Consider the following 18,074-nt stretch of genomic DNA (forward strand, 5'->3'; position numbering starts at 1 on the left):
AAACTGCTTTAATTAACTAAACGGTGATATAGATATGTTATTTGTGATATTTGACCTAAATTTAACAGTTACGGTTGTTTCCTATTTACAGTGAACATAACATTGCTGTGTGTTTAGACTTACCTAGAATACACTACTTATGTAAAGCTCTTGGGGTCTTCAGCCAGGTGGCAGTGTCAAGACACCATAGTGTTTTAATGAGTGTCATATTGTGGATGTTCCCATATTTATTTTCAAGGCCAGTTGCATACACAACCTAGCTGCAGGTGGCAGTGTCATGTGGCCAGGGGAGGGGGTGATGGGTCAGAAACTGTGTTTGGATGTCTCATGGGCATTCTCGATCCACCTCATAATGCTGTCCATTGTTAGGTGTGCTGTCAACATAGTCACTAATGTGGGATCCCATGTTGAATTTAGTTGATAACCATCGCCACTGGTCTGTTCTTGTGGATCTTTATTTACACATATCCCTCTGTCATGCTTTCCCAGGAACTGCTGGCTCAGCACAGTAATATGGTGTTCTCCAAATCAAAAGTATGTTCATTGTCTAGGCTGTGCTCCACCTCTGTTGATTTCACTGTGTGTCCCAAACATGCACCCCTTATGTGTTCTTTGTGACATTTTGTGTATTGTATCGGTGGTCACATTCACATGGGATATTGTATATCCCTTGTATTTAAAATTTCTGTGTGTCCGTGCAGACCCAATAATCTCTTTGATCTTCATTGGTGATTGGAAGATAGTTTTAATGTCACATGTACCAAATAGCCTTGCATGGAAAAAAAAAACAAGCCTCATCTACATCTACCTTGTGTCTCCTTCCTCTTCTTCCTTAATTGCTCCGTATGTTCTTTCCTTGAACCACTTATAATCTGGGTTTCACTATACCCATTTTGATGGTGCACTTCCTTAGGTGATGCAGTTTGCTCTGGAGACTTTCTGTGTCACAGATGACTTGCATGAGCTATCTCATTGCATGTAGGTATAGGTCTGTGTGGGTCTTCTTTCCTATCCACTGTATGACTTAGTGTACCATCAGCCTTCTTTTTTAATAGAATACCAAAGAAAGGAAGACATCTGTTCTCTTCTAGCTCCATTATGAATGTAATGTTTTGATGGATGTTGTTTAAAGGGATAGACCAGGGCCAGGGTGTCACTTTATTTTGGAACCAATTATCATGATTTTTTAAAAGTAAAATAACTAACAGATTACAAAACTGACTTAAGATCTCTATTGACACCTATAAGATGTATTATGTATTTTTTAAAATAAAAGACTTGCACCCAGAAGACACTAAACAAAATTGATGAAAGGCCTTTGTGTAATGTGAGGGGGGTTGGTGGAATCTCTGAATGCCACAATTTTCAGCCTAGAACAAAATGTAAAATACTGCCTTGAAACTGATATTTTTTTCAAAAAATGGTTCTGAGCACTATGGGACTTAACATCTGTGGTCATCAGTCCCCTAGAACTTAGAACTACTTCAACCGAACTAACCTAAGGACATCACACACATCCATGCCCGAGGCAGGATTCGAACCTGCGACCGTAGCAGCCGCGCGGCTCCGGACTGCGCGCCTAGAACCGCTAGACCACCGCGGCCAGCGATATTATTATTATTTTTTTTTAACTTAATACTTAGGGATAGTATTAAAAAAATATATTTATTTATTTATTATTACTCCTTAACTCCTTATGTGGAGCATAGTGTTGTAACAAAGGAGTCCCATATTGTTCTCCTAGTATTTTCACTTCTTCTCATCCTATTCCTTGCTGTTGACCTTCTGCTTCAACTGATCTCCACATCATTTTGGGCCTGCCTTGTCTCCATCGTCCCTGCGGGATCCAATAAAGGGCTTTCTTCACAATGTGTTCGCTTGGTCTCCTAAGTGTATGTCCTAACCATCTCCACTTCCTGCAGCTCAGTAGGCTTCTGGCTGGTTCTTTCCAAGAGTGTTTCGTTAGAGATGACATTTGGCTACCATACCCCTAGGATGTTCCTCAGACATCTGCCGTTGAATGTATACAGCTTATGGATTAGCCGCTTTGACACTTTCCATGTTTTACATCCATATAGAAGCACAGATTTTATATTACTTTCATTTTGGAACTCAATGTTTTTTCCTTCAATCTCCAGATAAAGCAGAGAGTTGTAAAGGTGCCTTTGGCTTTATTGATGCGGCTGTTAATGTCCTCTGTTGCACCACCATACGGTGTAATCATGCTTCCAAGGTAGCAAAACTTATCCACCCTTTCGATTAGTTGGCTCCCAAGCTTAAGCTCTGCAGTGCTGTTATTATTTACCCGCATGTGGGTCTTTTGTTTTTTGGCTATTAATTTTCAAACTGACTTTCTTTGTTGTAGATTTCTGCTCTTCTAGTTTCTCTTTCATGTTGTTGTGTATGTGCGATAGAAGGCAAACGTCATCTGAAAAATCTAGGTGTTCTAAATGTGTTCCATTGCTCCATTTTATTCCTCTCACTTTATCCATTGCATGCACTATTACAAGATTCAGTACAGTGTTAACTACAGAGGGGTCTAAAAAAATGTATCCACTGTTCAAAAGTCCATAACTTGCAAACTAATTGACAGAGTTGTCTCATTTTTGGTGAAAGTGTAGCTTAAAGTCCAACTTAAAGATATCACTATAGGTGTTCGAAATAATCACCATTAACATCCACTCACAAACGATGCCGCCGAACTGCAGCACAAACTACTGACTGCAAAGTGTTCAGTTGGATATTTGCACATGAATGTATGATGGATTCTCAAAGTTAATCCAATGTGCATGGCTTTTGTCAATAAATGACATCCTTTAGTGTTCCCCACAGGTAAAAGTCCAGAGGAGTTAGGTCTGGGGAACATGGTGGATACTCCACAGCACCTCTATGGCCTATCCATCTTCCTGGTGGATTTTCGTCGAGATACGCCCTAACACGATTTTCGTAGTGCTGAAAGATAACTCTTCCATCTCCATACAAGTTTCGGATGGCAGGTAAAATGGATGTCTGAAGATTCTGAAGGTACACCTCACCGGTAACTGTGCTGTCAAAGAAGAATGGCCCAATCAAGCCCTGGTGAGACAACCCACACCACACATTTACTCCTGGCAAATTCACGGCTTTGTCTACGTGGACGTTTGGATTTTCGGCAGCCCAGTAGAAGCAACTGTGGCGATTTACTGTACCATTGAGTTTGAACTGTGCCTCATCAGACCACACAATCATCTCTGCAAACTCTTCATCGTTGCGCACCATGTTAGTAAACCACTTGCAGTACTCCATTCTATGATCTGGGTCGTCCTCATTCATTGCGTGTAGCAATCGTGGGATGTAGCACTTCCACTTTGCTGTCTTCAAAATTCGCTGAACACTTGAGCAACTAACTCCAGTTTCATGGGCACACTGTTTCACAGACTTCTGTGGTGAGTGAGTGAATTGTTGTAACACAAAACGGGAGTTAGCTGGACTTGTTACTGTTACAGGTCATCCAGATTGTTGTTTGTGTACATCTTTTACACAGCCTTTGGCTTCAAATTTGTCCCGAATGTGACTAATTGTTAAACGTGGCTCTGTTTGATATTCATTTCGCCATTGCCGTTGAACCTCATTAATGTTTTCGTACTTAAAATACCGCTTCAAAACTGACTTCCTTTCATTGAATGTAAGCCTTGTGCCAGCCATGTTTACTCGAGTAACCAGGTGCAACTAAGAACAAAACACTGACTATCTGGCGACTGTCATCTGGCAAAACAAAACAACGCAATACAATGCTTGTGTGGTGATTGCCGGAACTACTAACTATTACACTACCAAAGATGAGACAACTCCATCGATTAGTTTGCCACTTATGGGCTTTTAAACAGTGGATACATTTTTTTGGACCTCTCTGTCGTATCAGTGAGAGCAAGCAGCCTTGCTTAACTGCTGTTTTCAGTGCTATTGTATCTGAAAGCAGACCTCAATGTTGAACTTGGCACATGTAGTTTTCATACATGCACTTGAAAAGGCAATTATTTTCTTGGGAATTCCAAAAGTTGGTAGTGAGCTCCATATTTTTGTTCTAACTGTACTGTCAAAAGCCTTTTTAAAGTCTACAAACAGCATGTAAAGCAGTGGGTGGTATTCATTTGAATGTTCAGCTATTATCTTCAAGGTGTTCATCAGCTCAATGCAAGAGTGACCTTCCTTGCACCCTGCTTGTTCTCTTCTTATTTTCTTGTCTACATAGGCTTTTACCCTATTTAGGATTATTCATGAGAGGATCTTGCTTGGGAATGACATTAGGGTGATGCCTCTCCAATTATCACAAACTGATAGGTCTGCTTGCTTGGGGAGCTAGATAAGCATACCTCTGTTCCAATCATTCAGTAGTTGTTTGTTCATCCATATGGTTGTCAAGAGTGGACGTAAAATTTCTCCTGTTATAGAAGGATCTTTAAAAAAATGGTTGAACTCTGAAATGAAAGTAAATTTTTTCAACAAAAAAGTCATCATAAAAACATGCACCAAAAATTAGGATAAAAATATATCACAAATATCTTACAAATTACAGTAGAAAAAACAATGATGAACATGCCACAGAAAGGTATAATGTAACTGCATGTATATTTTGTGAGTTATAGCTCCTACCAACTTGAAAAATGTTGTTTTGAAAAAAAAAACAAGTGTTTAAATTTTAAACTTGTGATTTTTAATTTTGAAACTGAACAAACCTTCAACAATCAGCAGTACTGTACAGTTGGCTTCCATCATCCCCCCCCCCCCCCCTCCCCCTTTCCCCTGTGTCGAAACAGTCTCATCTTGACAAAATTATATTGATTAACTGGCTTCACCTTGCCAATTTCAGCATTTTTTGCACAGTTGGAATTACTTTTCAAACCTTTTCTATCCATATAAATATGTTTCTCTGTCATTTTCAAGCACTCACATATTACTTCATCTAAGAAACAAGTGAAATGTCAAGTTAAGCAGATGTAAGACAAGCATGTTATTTCAGACTGTTTACCATAAACAAATCATGTTACAAGAAAAAACCTTGTTGAAAATAGTATTTTAATTGATGCTAATGCTCTCTGCGATACTATCTGAAACTAACAGGGCCTCAATTACATCAGTAACTATTATAGTATTACATCGGTTGCATTCAAGTGCTTGGATGCTCCAGACCCCTATGCAGCAAATTTTGGTTTTAACATTTATGGCACACTTTATATGAATGAACTTTAAAAATAGACTCTCTAAGGAACATTTTAAGCCAATAAAAAATTAGACTAAAAAAATTCTGCCCTTGTCTACCACCTTAAGGGATCCAGAAACCCAACAAGCACCCGTCTGCCATGCTCTCGCACTACAAATGTGTCATCGACATAGTGTAATTCATTAGTTTTAAGTGGACAGTTTGAAGTGCCACCTCTACAGAGTGTTTGACTGTTGTGATTTCTTAAAGGGTCTGCACACATGCGTAACTACTATGAGGTGAGGAAGCTAAATCTGCCGGTCCTTCATGATGTAACTTATCGAACATGATTTGTGAGTGAATGAACAAATGAATGCATGAATCAATATTGGTGCTTCCAAACTCTAAATGCTGGAAATGTCGTTCATATGTAACAGGCTCTAACCATTCAGATAATCTTAACTTGAGCTAGTTTCCTCTCATAATTTCCACTCTTTGAATTTAGCTGTTTTCACCTTCTTGCCTGTTTACTTTCTGCTGTACCTCTCTGCTATTTCCTGCCATTTTTTATTTAAAAAAATCTTGTATATTTTTCCCATTTTCACCTCTCTCCCCGTACTTACACATCCATTTCTGTCTTTTTCTTCTATTTCCATATTTCTCCCTTATGTAACGGTCTAGATTCATATCATTAATGTTTGAGGGGTTGATGACAGTAGCTCAGGAGGGTATTAATAAATTAAAATTTGAATCTGTGTTCTAAAGTTCTTCTTCTTCTTCTTAAACTTCCTTATGTGGGGCATGCTGCAGCCATGACACAGAGAATTCACGGCTTTAATCTCCAAAAACTTTCACATATCTCTCTCCTTAAGTCTTCAACACAAGAAGCAGAGCATGCACATGCACACAGAAACTGCAGTATTATCAGTTTTCCTTTTTCTTTTATAAATGAAACAAACTCAGCTTACTATCTTATTCTTGCAAAGTTCTTAGAGGGAGAGAGAAAAAATTTCTGCAAGAAACCAGAAAACTTTGTGACACATCCCTCTATACAATTTTTCTTTGTTAAAGCTATTGTTTATCAATCTTTATTATGATGATTTTTTTTATTTCTAATTTAAATTTTAACTAAAGCTAATTACTTAGCCTACATACATATCATTTCTCATAATTTAAACTTTATTACGTTCTTGTATTTGAGTCATGTTTCTCAGAAGTTTTTGGTGTGAAGGATACAGCATAGGGGATTCAAACTGTACAGTGTCAACAAACACATAATTAAAACTGGAAATTTAAATTACAGAAAGACTGCTGCTGGAGATGAACTGTGACATCAGATACACAGACCAATTGAGCTGTGTTTAGCAGTTAGCAGATCAGTTAAAATATTGCTTGGAAGAGCAGTTTTTCATGTATGCTTAATTGCAATGTGATACTAATGTGGAAAGACAATGATCCCTCCTTCCATGAGAACTTGAAGATATCATCTGTTCAAGGAAAGTATGCATTTTGGAACTGTTTACACACATTATCTCATACAAAGACTGGAAAATAAAAATTTCAAATGTTATCAATCTTCAAAACATTTTTCATTCTTTTAAATATTTGATTTCTGAATTTTATAAAGGAATGTTTCCAATTTCTGTTGTTATTTAGATTCAGCCATTGTTGTTTGTTTAGAATACAGATGCTGCACAGAAAACACAACTTTTATACTGTACCACATGTGGACCAGGATATACTTAATCAGAAAATTAAAACTGAAACCATGTGGAACTGACCATCCACTTATTTACTCAAAATGCAAAAACTGAAAATAAAAAGAAAGATGTGTCTCTTCTGTCACACATATTGTTGATATTGACTGTATGATAAAAATCTTTCTGATATTGAATGGGCCATTATGATATAACATGGTTGTTTTTACCTACCAATCATCAAGGAAACTTCTCAATAGTTTTCATGTCTTTCATTTTGTTTGTATTAAATTAACTACAGAATCAGGTGCTCTCGATATAGTGTAGATACTGAGCAGTGAATAGATTTATGAACAAGAACTAGAATGTGGTAACTCAGCTTATGAACTTCCATTCTTCTTTACACCAAACAGGTACAAACATATACACAAGGCTACGCTTTCTTGACACTTTGGTCTGGCTGTACACCAAACAACTTTTTCTGAACTTCAAGAAGATAAACTGAGGAGCTGAGTTTTTGTTCATTTTTGCTCCTCATAATCATAGTTCAAAATAAAACAGTGAAAAGATGATTAATATCTTCATTAGTATTAGTATTATGAAGATTATGAATTCAAGCAATATTCGTTACTGTCATTTAAAATTACTATTCCAAAGAAAATAAACTGATTGGGGGATCAAAGTTATACTTCCTTATATAGTGAGTAATTACAGCATACATTTTGCTGTAGTGTGGAAGAACTTCATTCTCCAATAATATATAAGTACATATCATAGTACAGCAGCATACACACATTTTCTCAACAGTATTCAAATCTCCACTATATTTTTCTTGTAAGCAATAACCAAATTAACTGCTGCTTGTAATAAGCTGTATTTTGTCTCTCATCCTGTATGCCAACTTCAACAGATTTTCTTCGTTGTCTGATTATATATTTACATCATTATAAAGCTATGATACAACTAACAAAAAATAACTCAGTTGGAGAATAAAAGGTTTAATGTAATAAGTAACCCATGGATGAAATATGAGGCATTTATATAAAAATTCATACTTAACGTATTTATAGACATTACAACCTATAGGTCATGTTACTGTTGAAAATAATATGAATAATGGAACAATAATGTTATGTAATTGGATAGATAAAAAAAATCTACTCACCAAGTGTTGGCAGGAAAAACACATATAAAGGTACTGAAATTTGCAAGCTTTCAGAGCCAGAGGCCTTTTTATTCTGGCAGAAGGGTTGAGAAGGAAAGATTGATTGTTGGGGACTGCACCAGACAAGATTTGAAAACCTGAGTGCATAAAGACAAAAGCTGGGGTAACATGCAAGATAGGGATTACAGACAAAACATTGAGCATGAGTTAAATGATTAATGGAAAATCTCATATAGAGATGTGAAACAAATACTAACAAAGAGATAGAGGGGCTGGCCAGTACTTACCTCAGCTCAGTACAGCCGATAGATACACACAAAACAAAACCGAAAATTTATGTTCCTAGCTTTCGGAACAAATGTTCCTTCATCAGGGAGGAGAGAGGGGAAAGAAAGGGAAGAAGGGAAAGGAGATTCAGTTACTCACAACCCAGGTTATGAAGCAACAGGGAAAGGAAAATAGGGAGGGTAGCAAGGATGGAGGCATGGTTGTCAGAGGAAAGCCAAAGATATTCTACTGTAAGTACTGTGCCAGCTTCAAACCAAAGAGGATGCATACAGAAGTAAAGAGGTATATAGTCTAAAGATAAACACAACTATGCAGGATGAAAAGATGCGTGAATGGCTAAGAGGAAAGGGAAAGAGGAGAAGACTGAAGAGTAAATGGGAGTGAGGTTGTTTAACGTAGGTTCAGTCCAGGGGGATGGCGGGATGAAAGGATGTGTTGGAGTGCAAGTTCCCATCTCCGCAGTTCAGAGGGACTGGTGTTGGGTGGGAGAAGCCAAATGGCACAAACGGTGTAGCAGGTTCCTAGGTCCCTAGAATTATGCTGGAGGGCATGCTCCGCTACTGGGTATTGGGCATCTCCTAGGCGGACAGTTCGTCTGTGTCCGTTCATGCGCTCAGCCAGTTTAGTTGTTGTCATGCCGATGTAAAAGGCTGTGCAGTGCAGGCATGTCAGTTGATAAATGACATGTGTAGTTTCACATGTGGCCCTGCCTTGAATTGTGTACGTTTTACCAGTAGCGGGGCTGGAGTAAGTGGTTGTGGGGGGATGCATGGGGCAGGTTTTGCAGCGGGGTCGGTTACAGGGGTAGGAACCGCTGGGTAGAGAAGGTAGTCTGGGAATATTGTAGGCATGAGTTATTAAGACAGGAAAGCTAAGTGCACTGTATGTGATGGAGGTAGAAGGAGGGGGGAGGAAGGATAGAAAGGACAAAAAAGAAACAGAAATCTGAAATGAAATGAATAAAGGAATAATTATAGAGAAGAAAGGTAGATACTGAGGATATTAAAGAAAACAATTAAAGTAAATTAAGGCCAGTTGGGTGACAAGAACCAAGGATGTGTTGTAACTCCAGTTCCCACTTGTGGAGTTCTGAGAAAATTGTTTCCAGAGGATGAATCTAGATAGCATATGTGGTGAAACAAGCTCCAAAGTCATGACTGTCATGTTGTAGAAAATGCTCTGCAGCAGGGTATCGTGTGTTTCCAGTATGTGCCCTCTGCCTATGCCCATTCATCCTAACTGATAACTTTGTGGTAGTCAGCCAATGTATAAGGCTGAACAGTGGTTACGCAACAGCTGGCACATGGCATGTGTAGTTTTGCAGGTGGCTCTCCCTTTGGTAGTTTATGTTTAGCCAGTTAAAGGGCTTGTGTGTATGCTATTCAGAATCCCATGTCACTTTCCTTTATGTTGATCACATACTCACTGAGGATCAGCTACACATTTCTCTTCATATTAAGTCTACTAATAAACAACAGTACTTACATTGTTCAGATGCAGGCTGTTTACAGCAATGCACCACCATTCCCATCTCAGGTTGCACTGGATGTAATTACCCCACCAAGCTAGTTCGAAAGCATATTTCACAAGTTATAACATCCAATTCTGGTACTGCTGATCCCTCCAAAATACAGCTTAGGAGTTCATATCTTGTCACTCCATATTATCCCGGTCTTGTATCAGCTACTTCGACAAGTCTACAACCTCCTAAAACTGTGCCCTGAAACGAGGTCCATTCCATCTGTCATTTTGCCCACCACACCTAAATAGCTTTTCATCAATCTCCCAATCTCTGCAATGTCCTTGTTGTCAGATCCTATGCTCCTTCTGCACCCACTTGCCTACCCTGTGGCTCCTACCCCTGTGACAGTCTCACTGTAAGACTTGGCCTATGCACCCTACTACAATCTGCTACATGAGTCCTTTAACTGGCAAAACATATACTACCAAAGGAAGAGCCACCTGTGAAACAACACACACTGAATGCCAGCTGTTGTGTAACCACTGTTCAGCCTTCTACATTGGTTGACTACCACAAAGCTATCAGTTAGGATGGATGGGCATAGGCAGAGGGCGCATACTGGAAACATACAATATCCTGCTGCAGAGCATTTTCTACAGCATGACAGTCATGACTTCCGAGCTTGTTTCACCACATATGCCATCTAGATTCTTCCTCTGGAAGCAATTTTCTCAGAACTCCATAGGTGGGAACTGGAGTTACAACATGTCCTTGGTTCTTGTCACCCACCTGGCCTTAAATTGCGTTTATTACTTTCTTTAATTATCTCCACCCCAGCATTTCTTCTCCATAACTATTCCTTTCTTCACTCACTTTCAGTTTGCTGTATCTTTTTATTTTCTGTCCTGTCTTTCCCCCCCAACTCTACCGTATAGAATGCTCTTAGCTTTCCGCTCTTATTAAATTTAGCACAATTCTTTGCCACCAATCTCTGTCTTGCATATTGCCCTATCTTCCACCTTCAAGCACTCAAGTTTTCAAATCTCATCCAGTGCAGTCTGTAACAATCAGTCTTCCCTTTTATTCCCATCTGGTAAGTCTGCCCTGACCTGGGGTTCTGGGCAACTTTTCTGGACTCTCCCCGTTTCCTAAACTTCACCAGTCCTTTTCCTTCCCCGCTCTCCCTTCCCCTTCCACCTTTCTGCCAGAAGAAAGAGCCACTGGCTCTGGAAGCTTGCTGTGTGTTTTTTCCTGCCAGCACTTGATTTGTAAACTTTTTATCAATCCAATTACATCATATTTTTAAAAATTATTTTCATTGAAATAATAATGCTGATTTTTTTGAATATATATCCTTTCTTCTGTAAGTAATTAGAACAATAAGGTAGAAACATGTATTAAAATGAGGGAATGAATGAAAAATTACTGTGAATTGCAGCTGCTAAGAAATCACTTGAGGTAAATTCATTGATGAACATTGTAACTTTGGTAAATCCAGAAACTCAGTTTGTTTCAATAGGAAGGGAGACTTACAGAACTCCAGGAGAAGAATCTCTAACTTATCATCACTTCTTTCTTTCATATTACTATTGACTGTGTCACAGTCCACCCTTTAAAGTGAGTAAAACCAATTCCAGCATATTTTTTCTTGGAAATACAAAAATGACAAAAATTCAAGCTCACAGTGAAAATACAATTCTTTTAGCTAAATGTCAGACATAGCTGAGATACATAACTCAAAGAAGATGTAAATAGAGCTAGGACTGTTGCTAGGTTTGTGTTTTGAACCTAAATATGAAAGCAATTTAACACAAATGATAATAGCAGATGTTTGTTTTTGTAATGTAGTTTCATTACAGTGGTTGTGGTCCAGAAAACATATGGCTGTTACTGTTTGCTGCTACTATTCTGAGAAATTATTGTGTTCAGTTATTCTAGACAGAAACAGACTACTCAGTTGTTTAAGCATAGTGTTAAATCACCATATACTTGCACACAGAATCTATAAATTTATGTATAACTACATATGTCTTGTAAATCTAAGCATTTTAGTATGAGAATTTCACCTGAAATCATACATGTCCATATGCAACAGTTCATGTATAGTTCGGTTTGTGTTGTCAACATGAAATTAAAGATTGAAATCGCTGTTATGTATTTTGGTAACCAGTACCTTGACTATTTTAATTTTGAAATGCTGCAATGAAATAGTTGATGTAAAATATCTTCCAGAGCGAGGTGGTATAGTGATTAAGGCATTATTATCACACGTAGGAGGTGCAGTGTTCAGATCCTCTTCTGGCCACCCTCAATCATATTTTCTGTACTTTTCCCTAAACTGCTTCAAGCAGATAGCAGGATAATTGCTTAATTGCTTTGAAAAGGAAATGACCAAGAGCTTTCCCCATACTTGCCCATTCAGAGTTAAGTTCCATTTCTTATGACATTGTCATCATCAGAATTTTTAAATCTAATCTTACTGCTTTCCCCTGTAAGATTTAAATATTTCCAGTGGAAAGTCAAGAAGTACACATTGCACATAAAATGATGGATCGATCCAGCATCCAGTTAAGAAATACCAAAACAGCAAGCCAGATCAATTTGTATGTCAGACCTTGTATAATATTGTGTCTAATATAGACAAACTGTATATGCATATAATTCTATTTCTAAATGGCAGATATTTCAGGGATTTAAACAAGCTAAACAATACATTTTGTAAAACACCACTTCCATTTTCCATTTTTTGGCATGCACAGTGTTTTTCGGACATGTCATGCAGGAAATCTGTAGACCTCACACAAAACCAATAAGAGTGTGAATAGTGTTCTGTAACAATCAGTTGAATCATAATGAGTTGAAACAGGAAATGGGATTATTTTCAAAGATGTGATAGTCTGAAGCAAGTCCATACACTGCTGAGTTTGCAAAATAGGCAGTACAGTATAAAAAGACGCCATTAATGAACTCAGACAGAAGTAGAGAACTGTCTCAATTACTTGCTGTGGTAAAATCATTATCTTCTGAAACTATATGACAGACTGTAGGCACTTTCTCTTCAGGTTTGTTGTACTACTGAGAGATGGGTATCCTGCTAATGGCTGCACTCTTTACCTATTGGGTAAGTGGCTTTGTATTTTGCCTATAATCCTCAGCAGTGTCTTTTATCCTGGTAGTTACTGGAAGTGTTTGCAAACATTTTAAATACCAGTTTCAGTTACTTACATCATCTAACTGAAAGAAACTGACCTATTCGCAAATGAAATAGGATTATAAATTGCTATTAACTGTTGTAAGAGACGAAAAGATTACCCAACACTCACCCATCCAGAATATGGTGTGGAATGGGGCTTCTTCTGCATGAAATGAGATTTAATGATACTAACCACTGATAAATCAGAAATCACTAATGAAGTCTAGACAGATTAATTTAAACATATTTGATTAAAAGAAAACAATAGAGAACAGTATTTTATCACAAGATATGTAGATTTTTGTTAATCACCACAAAGACTAATTTATAGACCATACCAAAAAATGCTGTCTGAAATCAGAATTCTTATTTTAGTCTATTTCCCAAAAACAGTAATAGAAATCTGAAAATATTTAAGCATTTATCAGGAGAGAATAGAAAAGAAAGAACTCTTTCATGAAACTGATGGTGATAAACCCCAGTTTTGTTTAAAAAATCTGGTATGGGAACAACATTTCTTGAATGAAAAGACACTGAAACATTTATTTCAAAGAAAACAGAAGAATTTATGTGACAAAACAGTTAAGAAAATTTTCTGTCACATCAGACAGTAATGAAACATTAAGATTTAAGAGTTGATGTATGCAGTATCCAACCTCATTTTTTGACAGAAGTTTTATTAAATATATTCCCTGCCTCTCATTTGCTGAGCTGACATAGCACATTAAAATACTGATGCTCTTTATTAAATTTTACTCACTAGTATGAAGAGCCCTTCTTTCCTTCAGTACCATGTAGCTTGTAGAACAATGTTGTGTAGGATGACAGATCACTATCCACTAAATAGAGCAAGAGCTAGGCAGTGGACTGAAACATAGAAAGGATGAAAAACTGTTTGACTTTCAAATTCCTTCATCGGATCATTACCTTTATTTGGTGCTTTGGTTCATACTCACACAAAGATTTTAATTGAGTAAAGAAGTAAAATACATATGATTCCATTTTGGAGGAGATAAACAGAGAATAAAATCATCAATCACTGAGGCAGGAGAAAAAAAAAATTTATTCATCACTACCAGGAAAGATTAAGCCCATGGTTCTTCCTTCAACTACATCTACATTTGTGCTATGTGAGGTTTATACTCCACAATGGTTTTGTCACAGAGCCTATGTGGTTTAGTTTCCTATTATTGCATTCTCCATCTCATTACTGAATAATTTAAAAATCAAAGAGACGTTGATCAGTGAGACTATGTGTAATATCTGCGAACCGGAGGTTTGGCTCTCATTATTTTTTTATTACCTTAACCATGAACAAATAATGGTAAATCCAAAATGAAATAACAGTATGGATTAGGATAGATTGCTACCCACATCTAGATTACCTTATACGTTTTATAAGAACAGTAGCACCTTTGAAATTAGACACTGCTCTGTTTTTTACTTACATCACTCAGCTGTTGTGTGTGTACAATTTATGTAACAAACACAATGTTCATGATGTGTAATGACTGTCAATGTTACCAATTCACATACACACTATTTATTTACACACATTATGTGGACAGATATAACTTAAACACTTGGCGTCTCAGAAAAAACTGCCGAAGGTCCAGAGATACTGTTTTCTGCAGCGATATTCTTGGGGACGGAAGTCCATAGAGCTTGTGCCCCTACATGTGCATCTACTACGTCATGCTAAGTGTTTATTTAACTTCACCGATTTTAGAGAACACTATCAGCTATCTTAAATAATTTTAATATGAGCATTGGTGTTAGTCAGAAGACAACAATATTCAATAGCTTCCTTTGTGAAAGATTACAGAGTATCCTCCCATTCATATCTTCAGGTGAGTTTTGCCTTGGAGTTGGTTACCAGCAGGAAGAGGTACCAGGATAACATATTACAAACGAAAGTGTGGAATGTTTGTGATGAGAAAATAGAAAGAATATTTGAGAAAATTGCAAAACTCATAAAATGAAGGGCAATGAAAATGTTCAATTGTATCAGTCAACTTACTAGAAGTGGATGGAATGAAAATCAGATTTACTGAACTACATATCTTTTTGGGTGCGAGTGGGGAAGGAGGGGGGGGGGGGGGGGGGGGGGGGAGGAAGGGTTGGAGAAGTAAGAGGTAGCTTTTAAAATTCTGCAATAGTTTCCAACTTGTTGTAACATATACACTGTTCAAAACTCACAAGAGAAACAAAATGTGCCATCAGAATTACATTGCAATTAAAACACATTCATTATATTGGTTTATTGTATGAACAAATCTTTTGAATATTCCATTGAAGTTACATACAGCCAAACATTAGAGAAGCAGGTGTGTTGTAATAGATGTGTTGCATATTGTTTATACACTGTGCATACTAAATATTGAAAATTATTGTGTATTTTAACATTTTGTGTCTTTTTTTTATATTAAAACTGCACCTTCTAATGTTGGTGTTGATCTGAAATTCAGCACAGGTGTTTGAAACTAGTTACAGATAAAAGACAATTATATGCAACTGTGATGGAAATTGTAATAAACTGTAAGTACTTAGAAAAGATGTGAGGTCACAGGAAAATATCAGCAGGATACAGAATGGTTAGAAAAATCTTTGGAATGAATTATTGAACTGAACTGGACAACCAGATATAGACATAGACTTAGCTTGTAGACTACTAGTGGTGAAAAGCAGAATAGAATTAAAAACAATAAAAAAGCGAGAATGCAATGGAAATTTAAAATTTAGGGTGGAATGGGAGCTAACATTCAAAAGATTAAAGAAATAGGACTGTATGATGAAGTGGAATATTGAACATTCAGGGTAGAATTGGGCAATGTAGAAGCTCTCCTGGACAATGGCTCATGAGCAGTTCAGTAAAAAAGGTGTAGGATACAATACAGAAGGAAATAATTTAGGTAGGAAAGGCACCTAAAGTTCAATGAAAGTGTGAATCAGAAAGCAGTGCAACCTCAGGAAAGAAATCAGTTTACTGATGAAAGAAGAAAATATACAAACAAAAAGAATGAGAAATGAGACAGGTAGTCAGCTGTACATGTTACTTAGAAATGAACTCTGATAGATGAGAGAGACATGAAGAAATGGGAAAGAGACCATTGACAGAAAGTTTTCTGTAACCTACAAAAATATGCTAAGGATGGTTCTGGTGAATATAAATAATTTAGAAGTAATGGAGATCACTCACTGAATATTTGAACAGTAGAGGCACACAAGAATAGAATTGAACTTTGCCAGCTCACACAGACAAACATGCATCTACCTTGTGCAGGTTGAACCCACAGTGCTGGGCCTGCACTTCAGCAGGTAGAGTGGCATGAAGATTAGTATCAGGTGGGTTGGGCAAAGGAAGAAAGAGGCTGGAAGTAGCAGGAGGAGATGGGGAGAGGTAGCTGATGGCTTGCAGGGAGGCACCAGGTGTGTGGGATAGGAAAGTGGGAAGGAGATTATGTACCTGCACGGGATGGGAATGAAACATACTGACACCAGAACTGCTGGGTTTGTGTGGTGCACGATGACAGTGGTGTGGAAGCATGCATTGGGAGGGGGTGCGAGCCAGAGGTAGTAGAGACTGTAGGGCAGAGGGTGTGGATGCCATAGCTAGTAGAGATGGAGATCAAGGGGATTATGGGAGCAAAGGAAATGTTGCAAGGATAACTCCCAACTGTGTAACTCAGAAAGCTGGTACTGGGAGGACAGATCCAGATGCACGGGTTGTGAAGCAGCCACTGAACTTGACCTTGTTGAGCTCAGCAGCGTGTTCTATTTGGTAGCACCTCCCTCCGAACCATTAGCTATCCCTTTCCACTCCTCTACCTGCTTCTTGCCTCTTTCTTCCTCTACCCAGCCCACTTGACACAATCTCTCATCCTAGTCTATTTGCCGAACTGCAGTCCTTCAGCCAGCACAGTGTAGCTGTGTGTGTGTGTGTGTGTGTGTGTGTGTGTGTGTGTGTGTGTGTACTAGCTCGTTAAAGGCTTTTTCCAAAACCTATCAAAGTTTTCATTCTTTTTTGTGTACCTGTTGATGACTCAACATCTCTGCTATTTTGTGAGTGGTCCCCTTTACTCCTAAATTACTCATGTGACCTACAGGAAGATATAACACAATTTTGAAGAAGTAAATTGTCCAGAATTATGAAAAGGAAAGTTGCTACTCACCATATAGTGGAGATGCTGAGTTGCAGATAGGCACAACGAAAACACTTACAAATAAAACTTTCAGCCTATAAGGCCTTCATCAAAAAATAGACACACACACACACACTCACGCAAATGCATCTCACACACATGACAGCAGTCTAAGGCAACTGTAGCCACACTTGTGTGGCTACAGTTGCCTTATACTGCAGTCATATTTGTGTGAGTTGCATTTGTGTGTGTGTGTGTGTGTGTGTGTGTGTGTGTGTGTGTGTGTAAAGGCCATACAGGCTGACAGCTTTATTTGTAACAGTTTTTTTGTTATGCCTATCTGTGACTCAGCATCTCCACTATATGGTGAGTAGCATCTTTCCTTTTCATAGTATTGTATACCTTAAACCTATTTTGGAAAGTAACAACATTGTGAAAGTAGTTCATATTCTCTAGCAAGCCTTAATAAATCACTGTTACATAAAAACATGGATGAATTTTAACTTTTCTTTTTCATCAATACACATAAATCAAAGGCCACACATGTTGTGCACTCAGTGCCCAACCATATGCCAACACAAATTCCAGTGAACTTCAATGTCAATAGATGTTAAACCCTAAACCTGTTCCTTCAGTTTGGCTTGTTATACAGGAAATGGAACTTGCTCTTGTTGCATGTCCCCATTACTTTCCGTTTCCAGATATCCAAGAGAAATGTGAAATTCTCTAACTGTTGTAGTGCACTGTCTTTTCTCCCATTACAAATGGTACTTCATGATGATTTAATAACAGTTATCTTAATATTCAGGTACAGCTTGACATGTTTCACATATAGTTGTTGGCATTATAATAGTTAGCAGGCTGCAAATAATTTCTTTGTTCTAGGAGTGCTTCGCAGTTGGGTTGTCTGAAGCTTGTTTGGTGGAGGCTGCCCAAGGTACTATTCGC

At 37.8% G+C, this 18,074-nt stretch overlaps 1 protein-coding gene across 1 annotated transcript in view; it reads left to right on the top strand.

Annotated features, from left to right (window-relative positions):
- The window catches only part of LOC126159303 (TGF-beta-activated kinase 1 and MAP3K7-binding protein 3), a gene marked incomplete at its 5' end in the record, with an annotated part of 391,229 nt that overhangs the window by 346,527 nt on the left and 26,628 nt on the right, over nt 1-18,074 (top strand). Inside the window, 3 exons of the mRNA XM_049916505.1 lie at nt 6,483-6,679; nt 12,854-12,912; nt 18,012-18,063. Coding sequence (XP_049772462.1) covers nt 6,483-6,544 — 62 coding nt within the window. The remainder of the gene's footprint in view (nt 1-6,482; nt 6,680-12,853; nt 12,913-18,011; nt 18,064-18,074) is intronic.

The sequence above is a fragment of the Schistocerca cancellata genome, chromosome 2 (assembly GCF_023864275.1).
Source record: "Schistocerca cancellata isolate TAMUIC-IGC-003103 chromosome 2, iqSchCanc2.1, whole genome shotgun sequence".
NCBI lineage: Eukaryota > Metazoa > Arthropoda > Insecta > Orthoptera > Acrididae > Schistocerca > Schistocerca cancellata.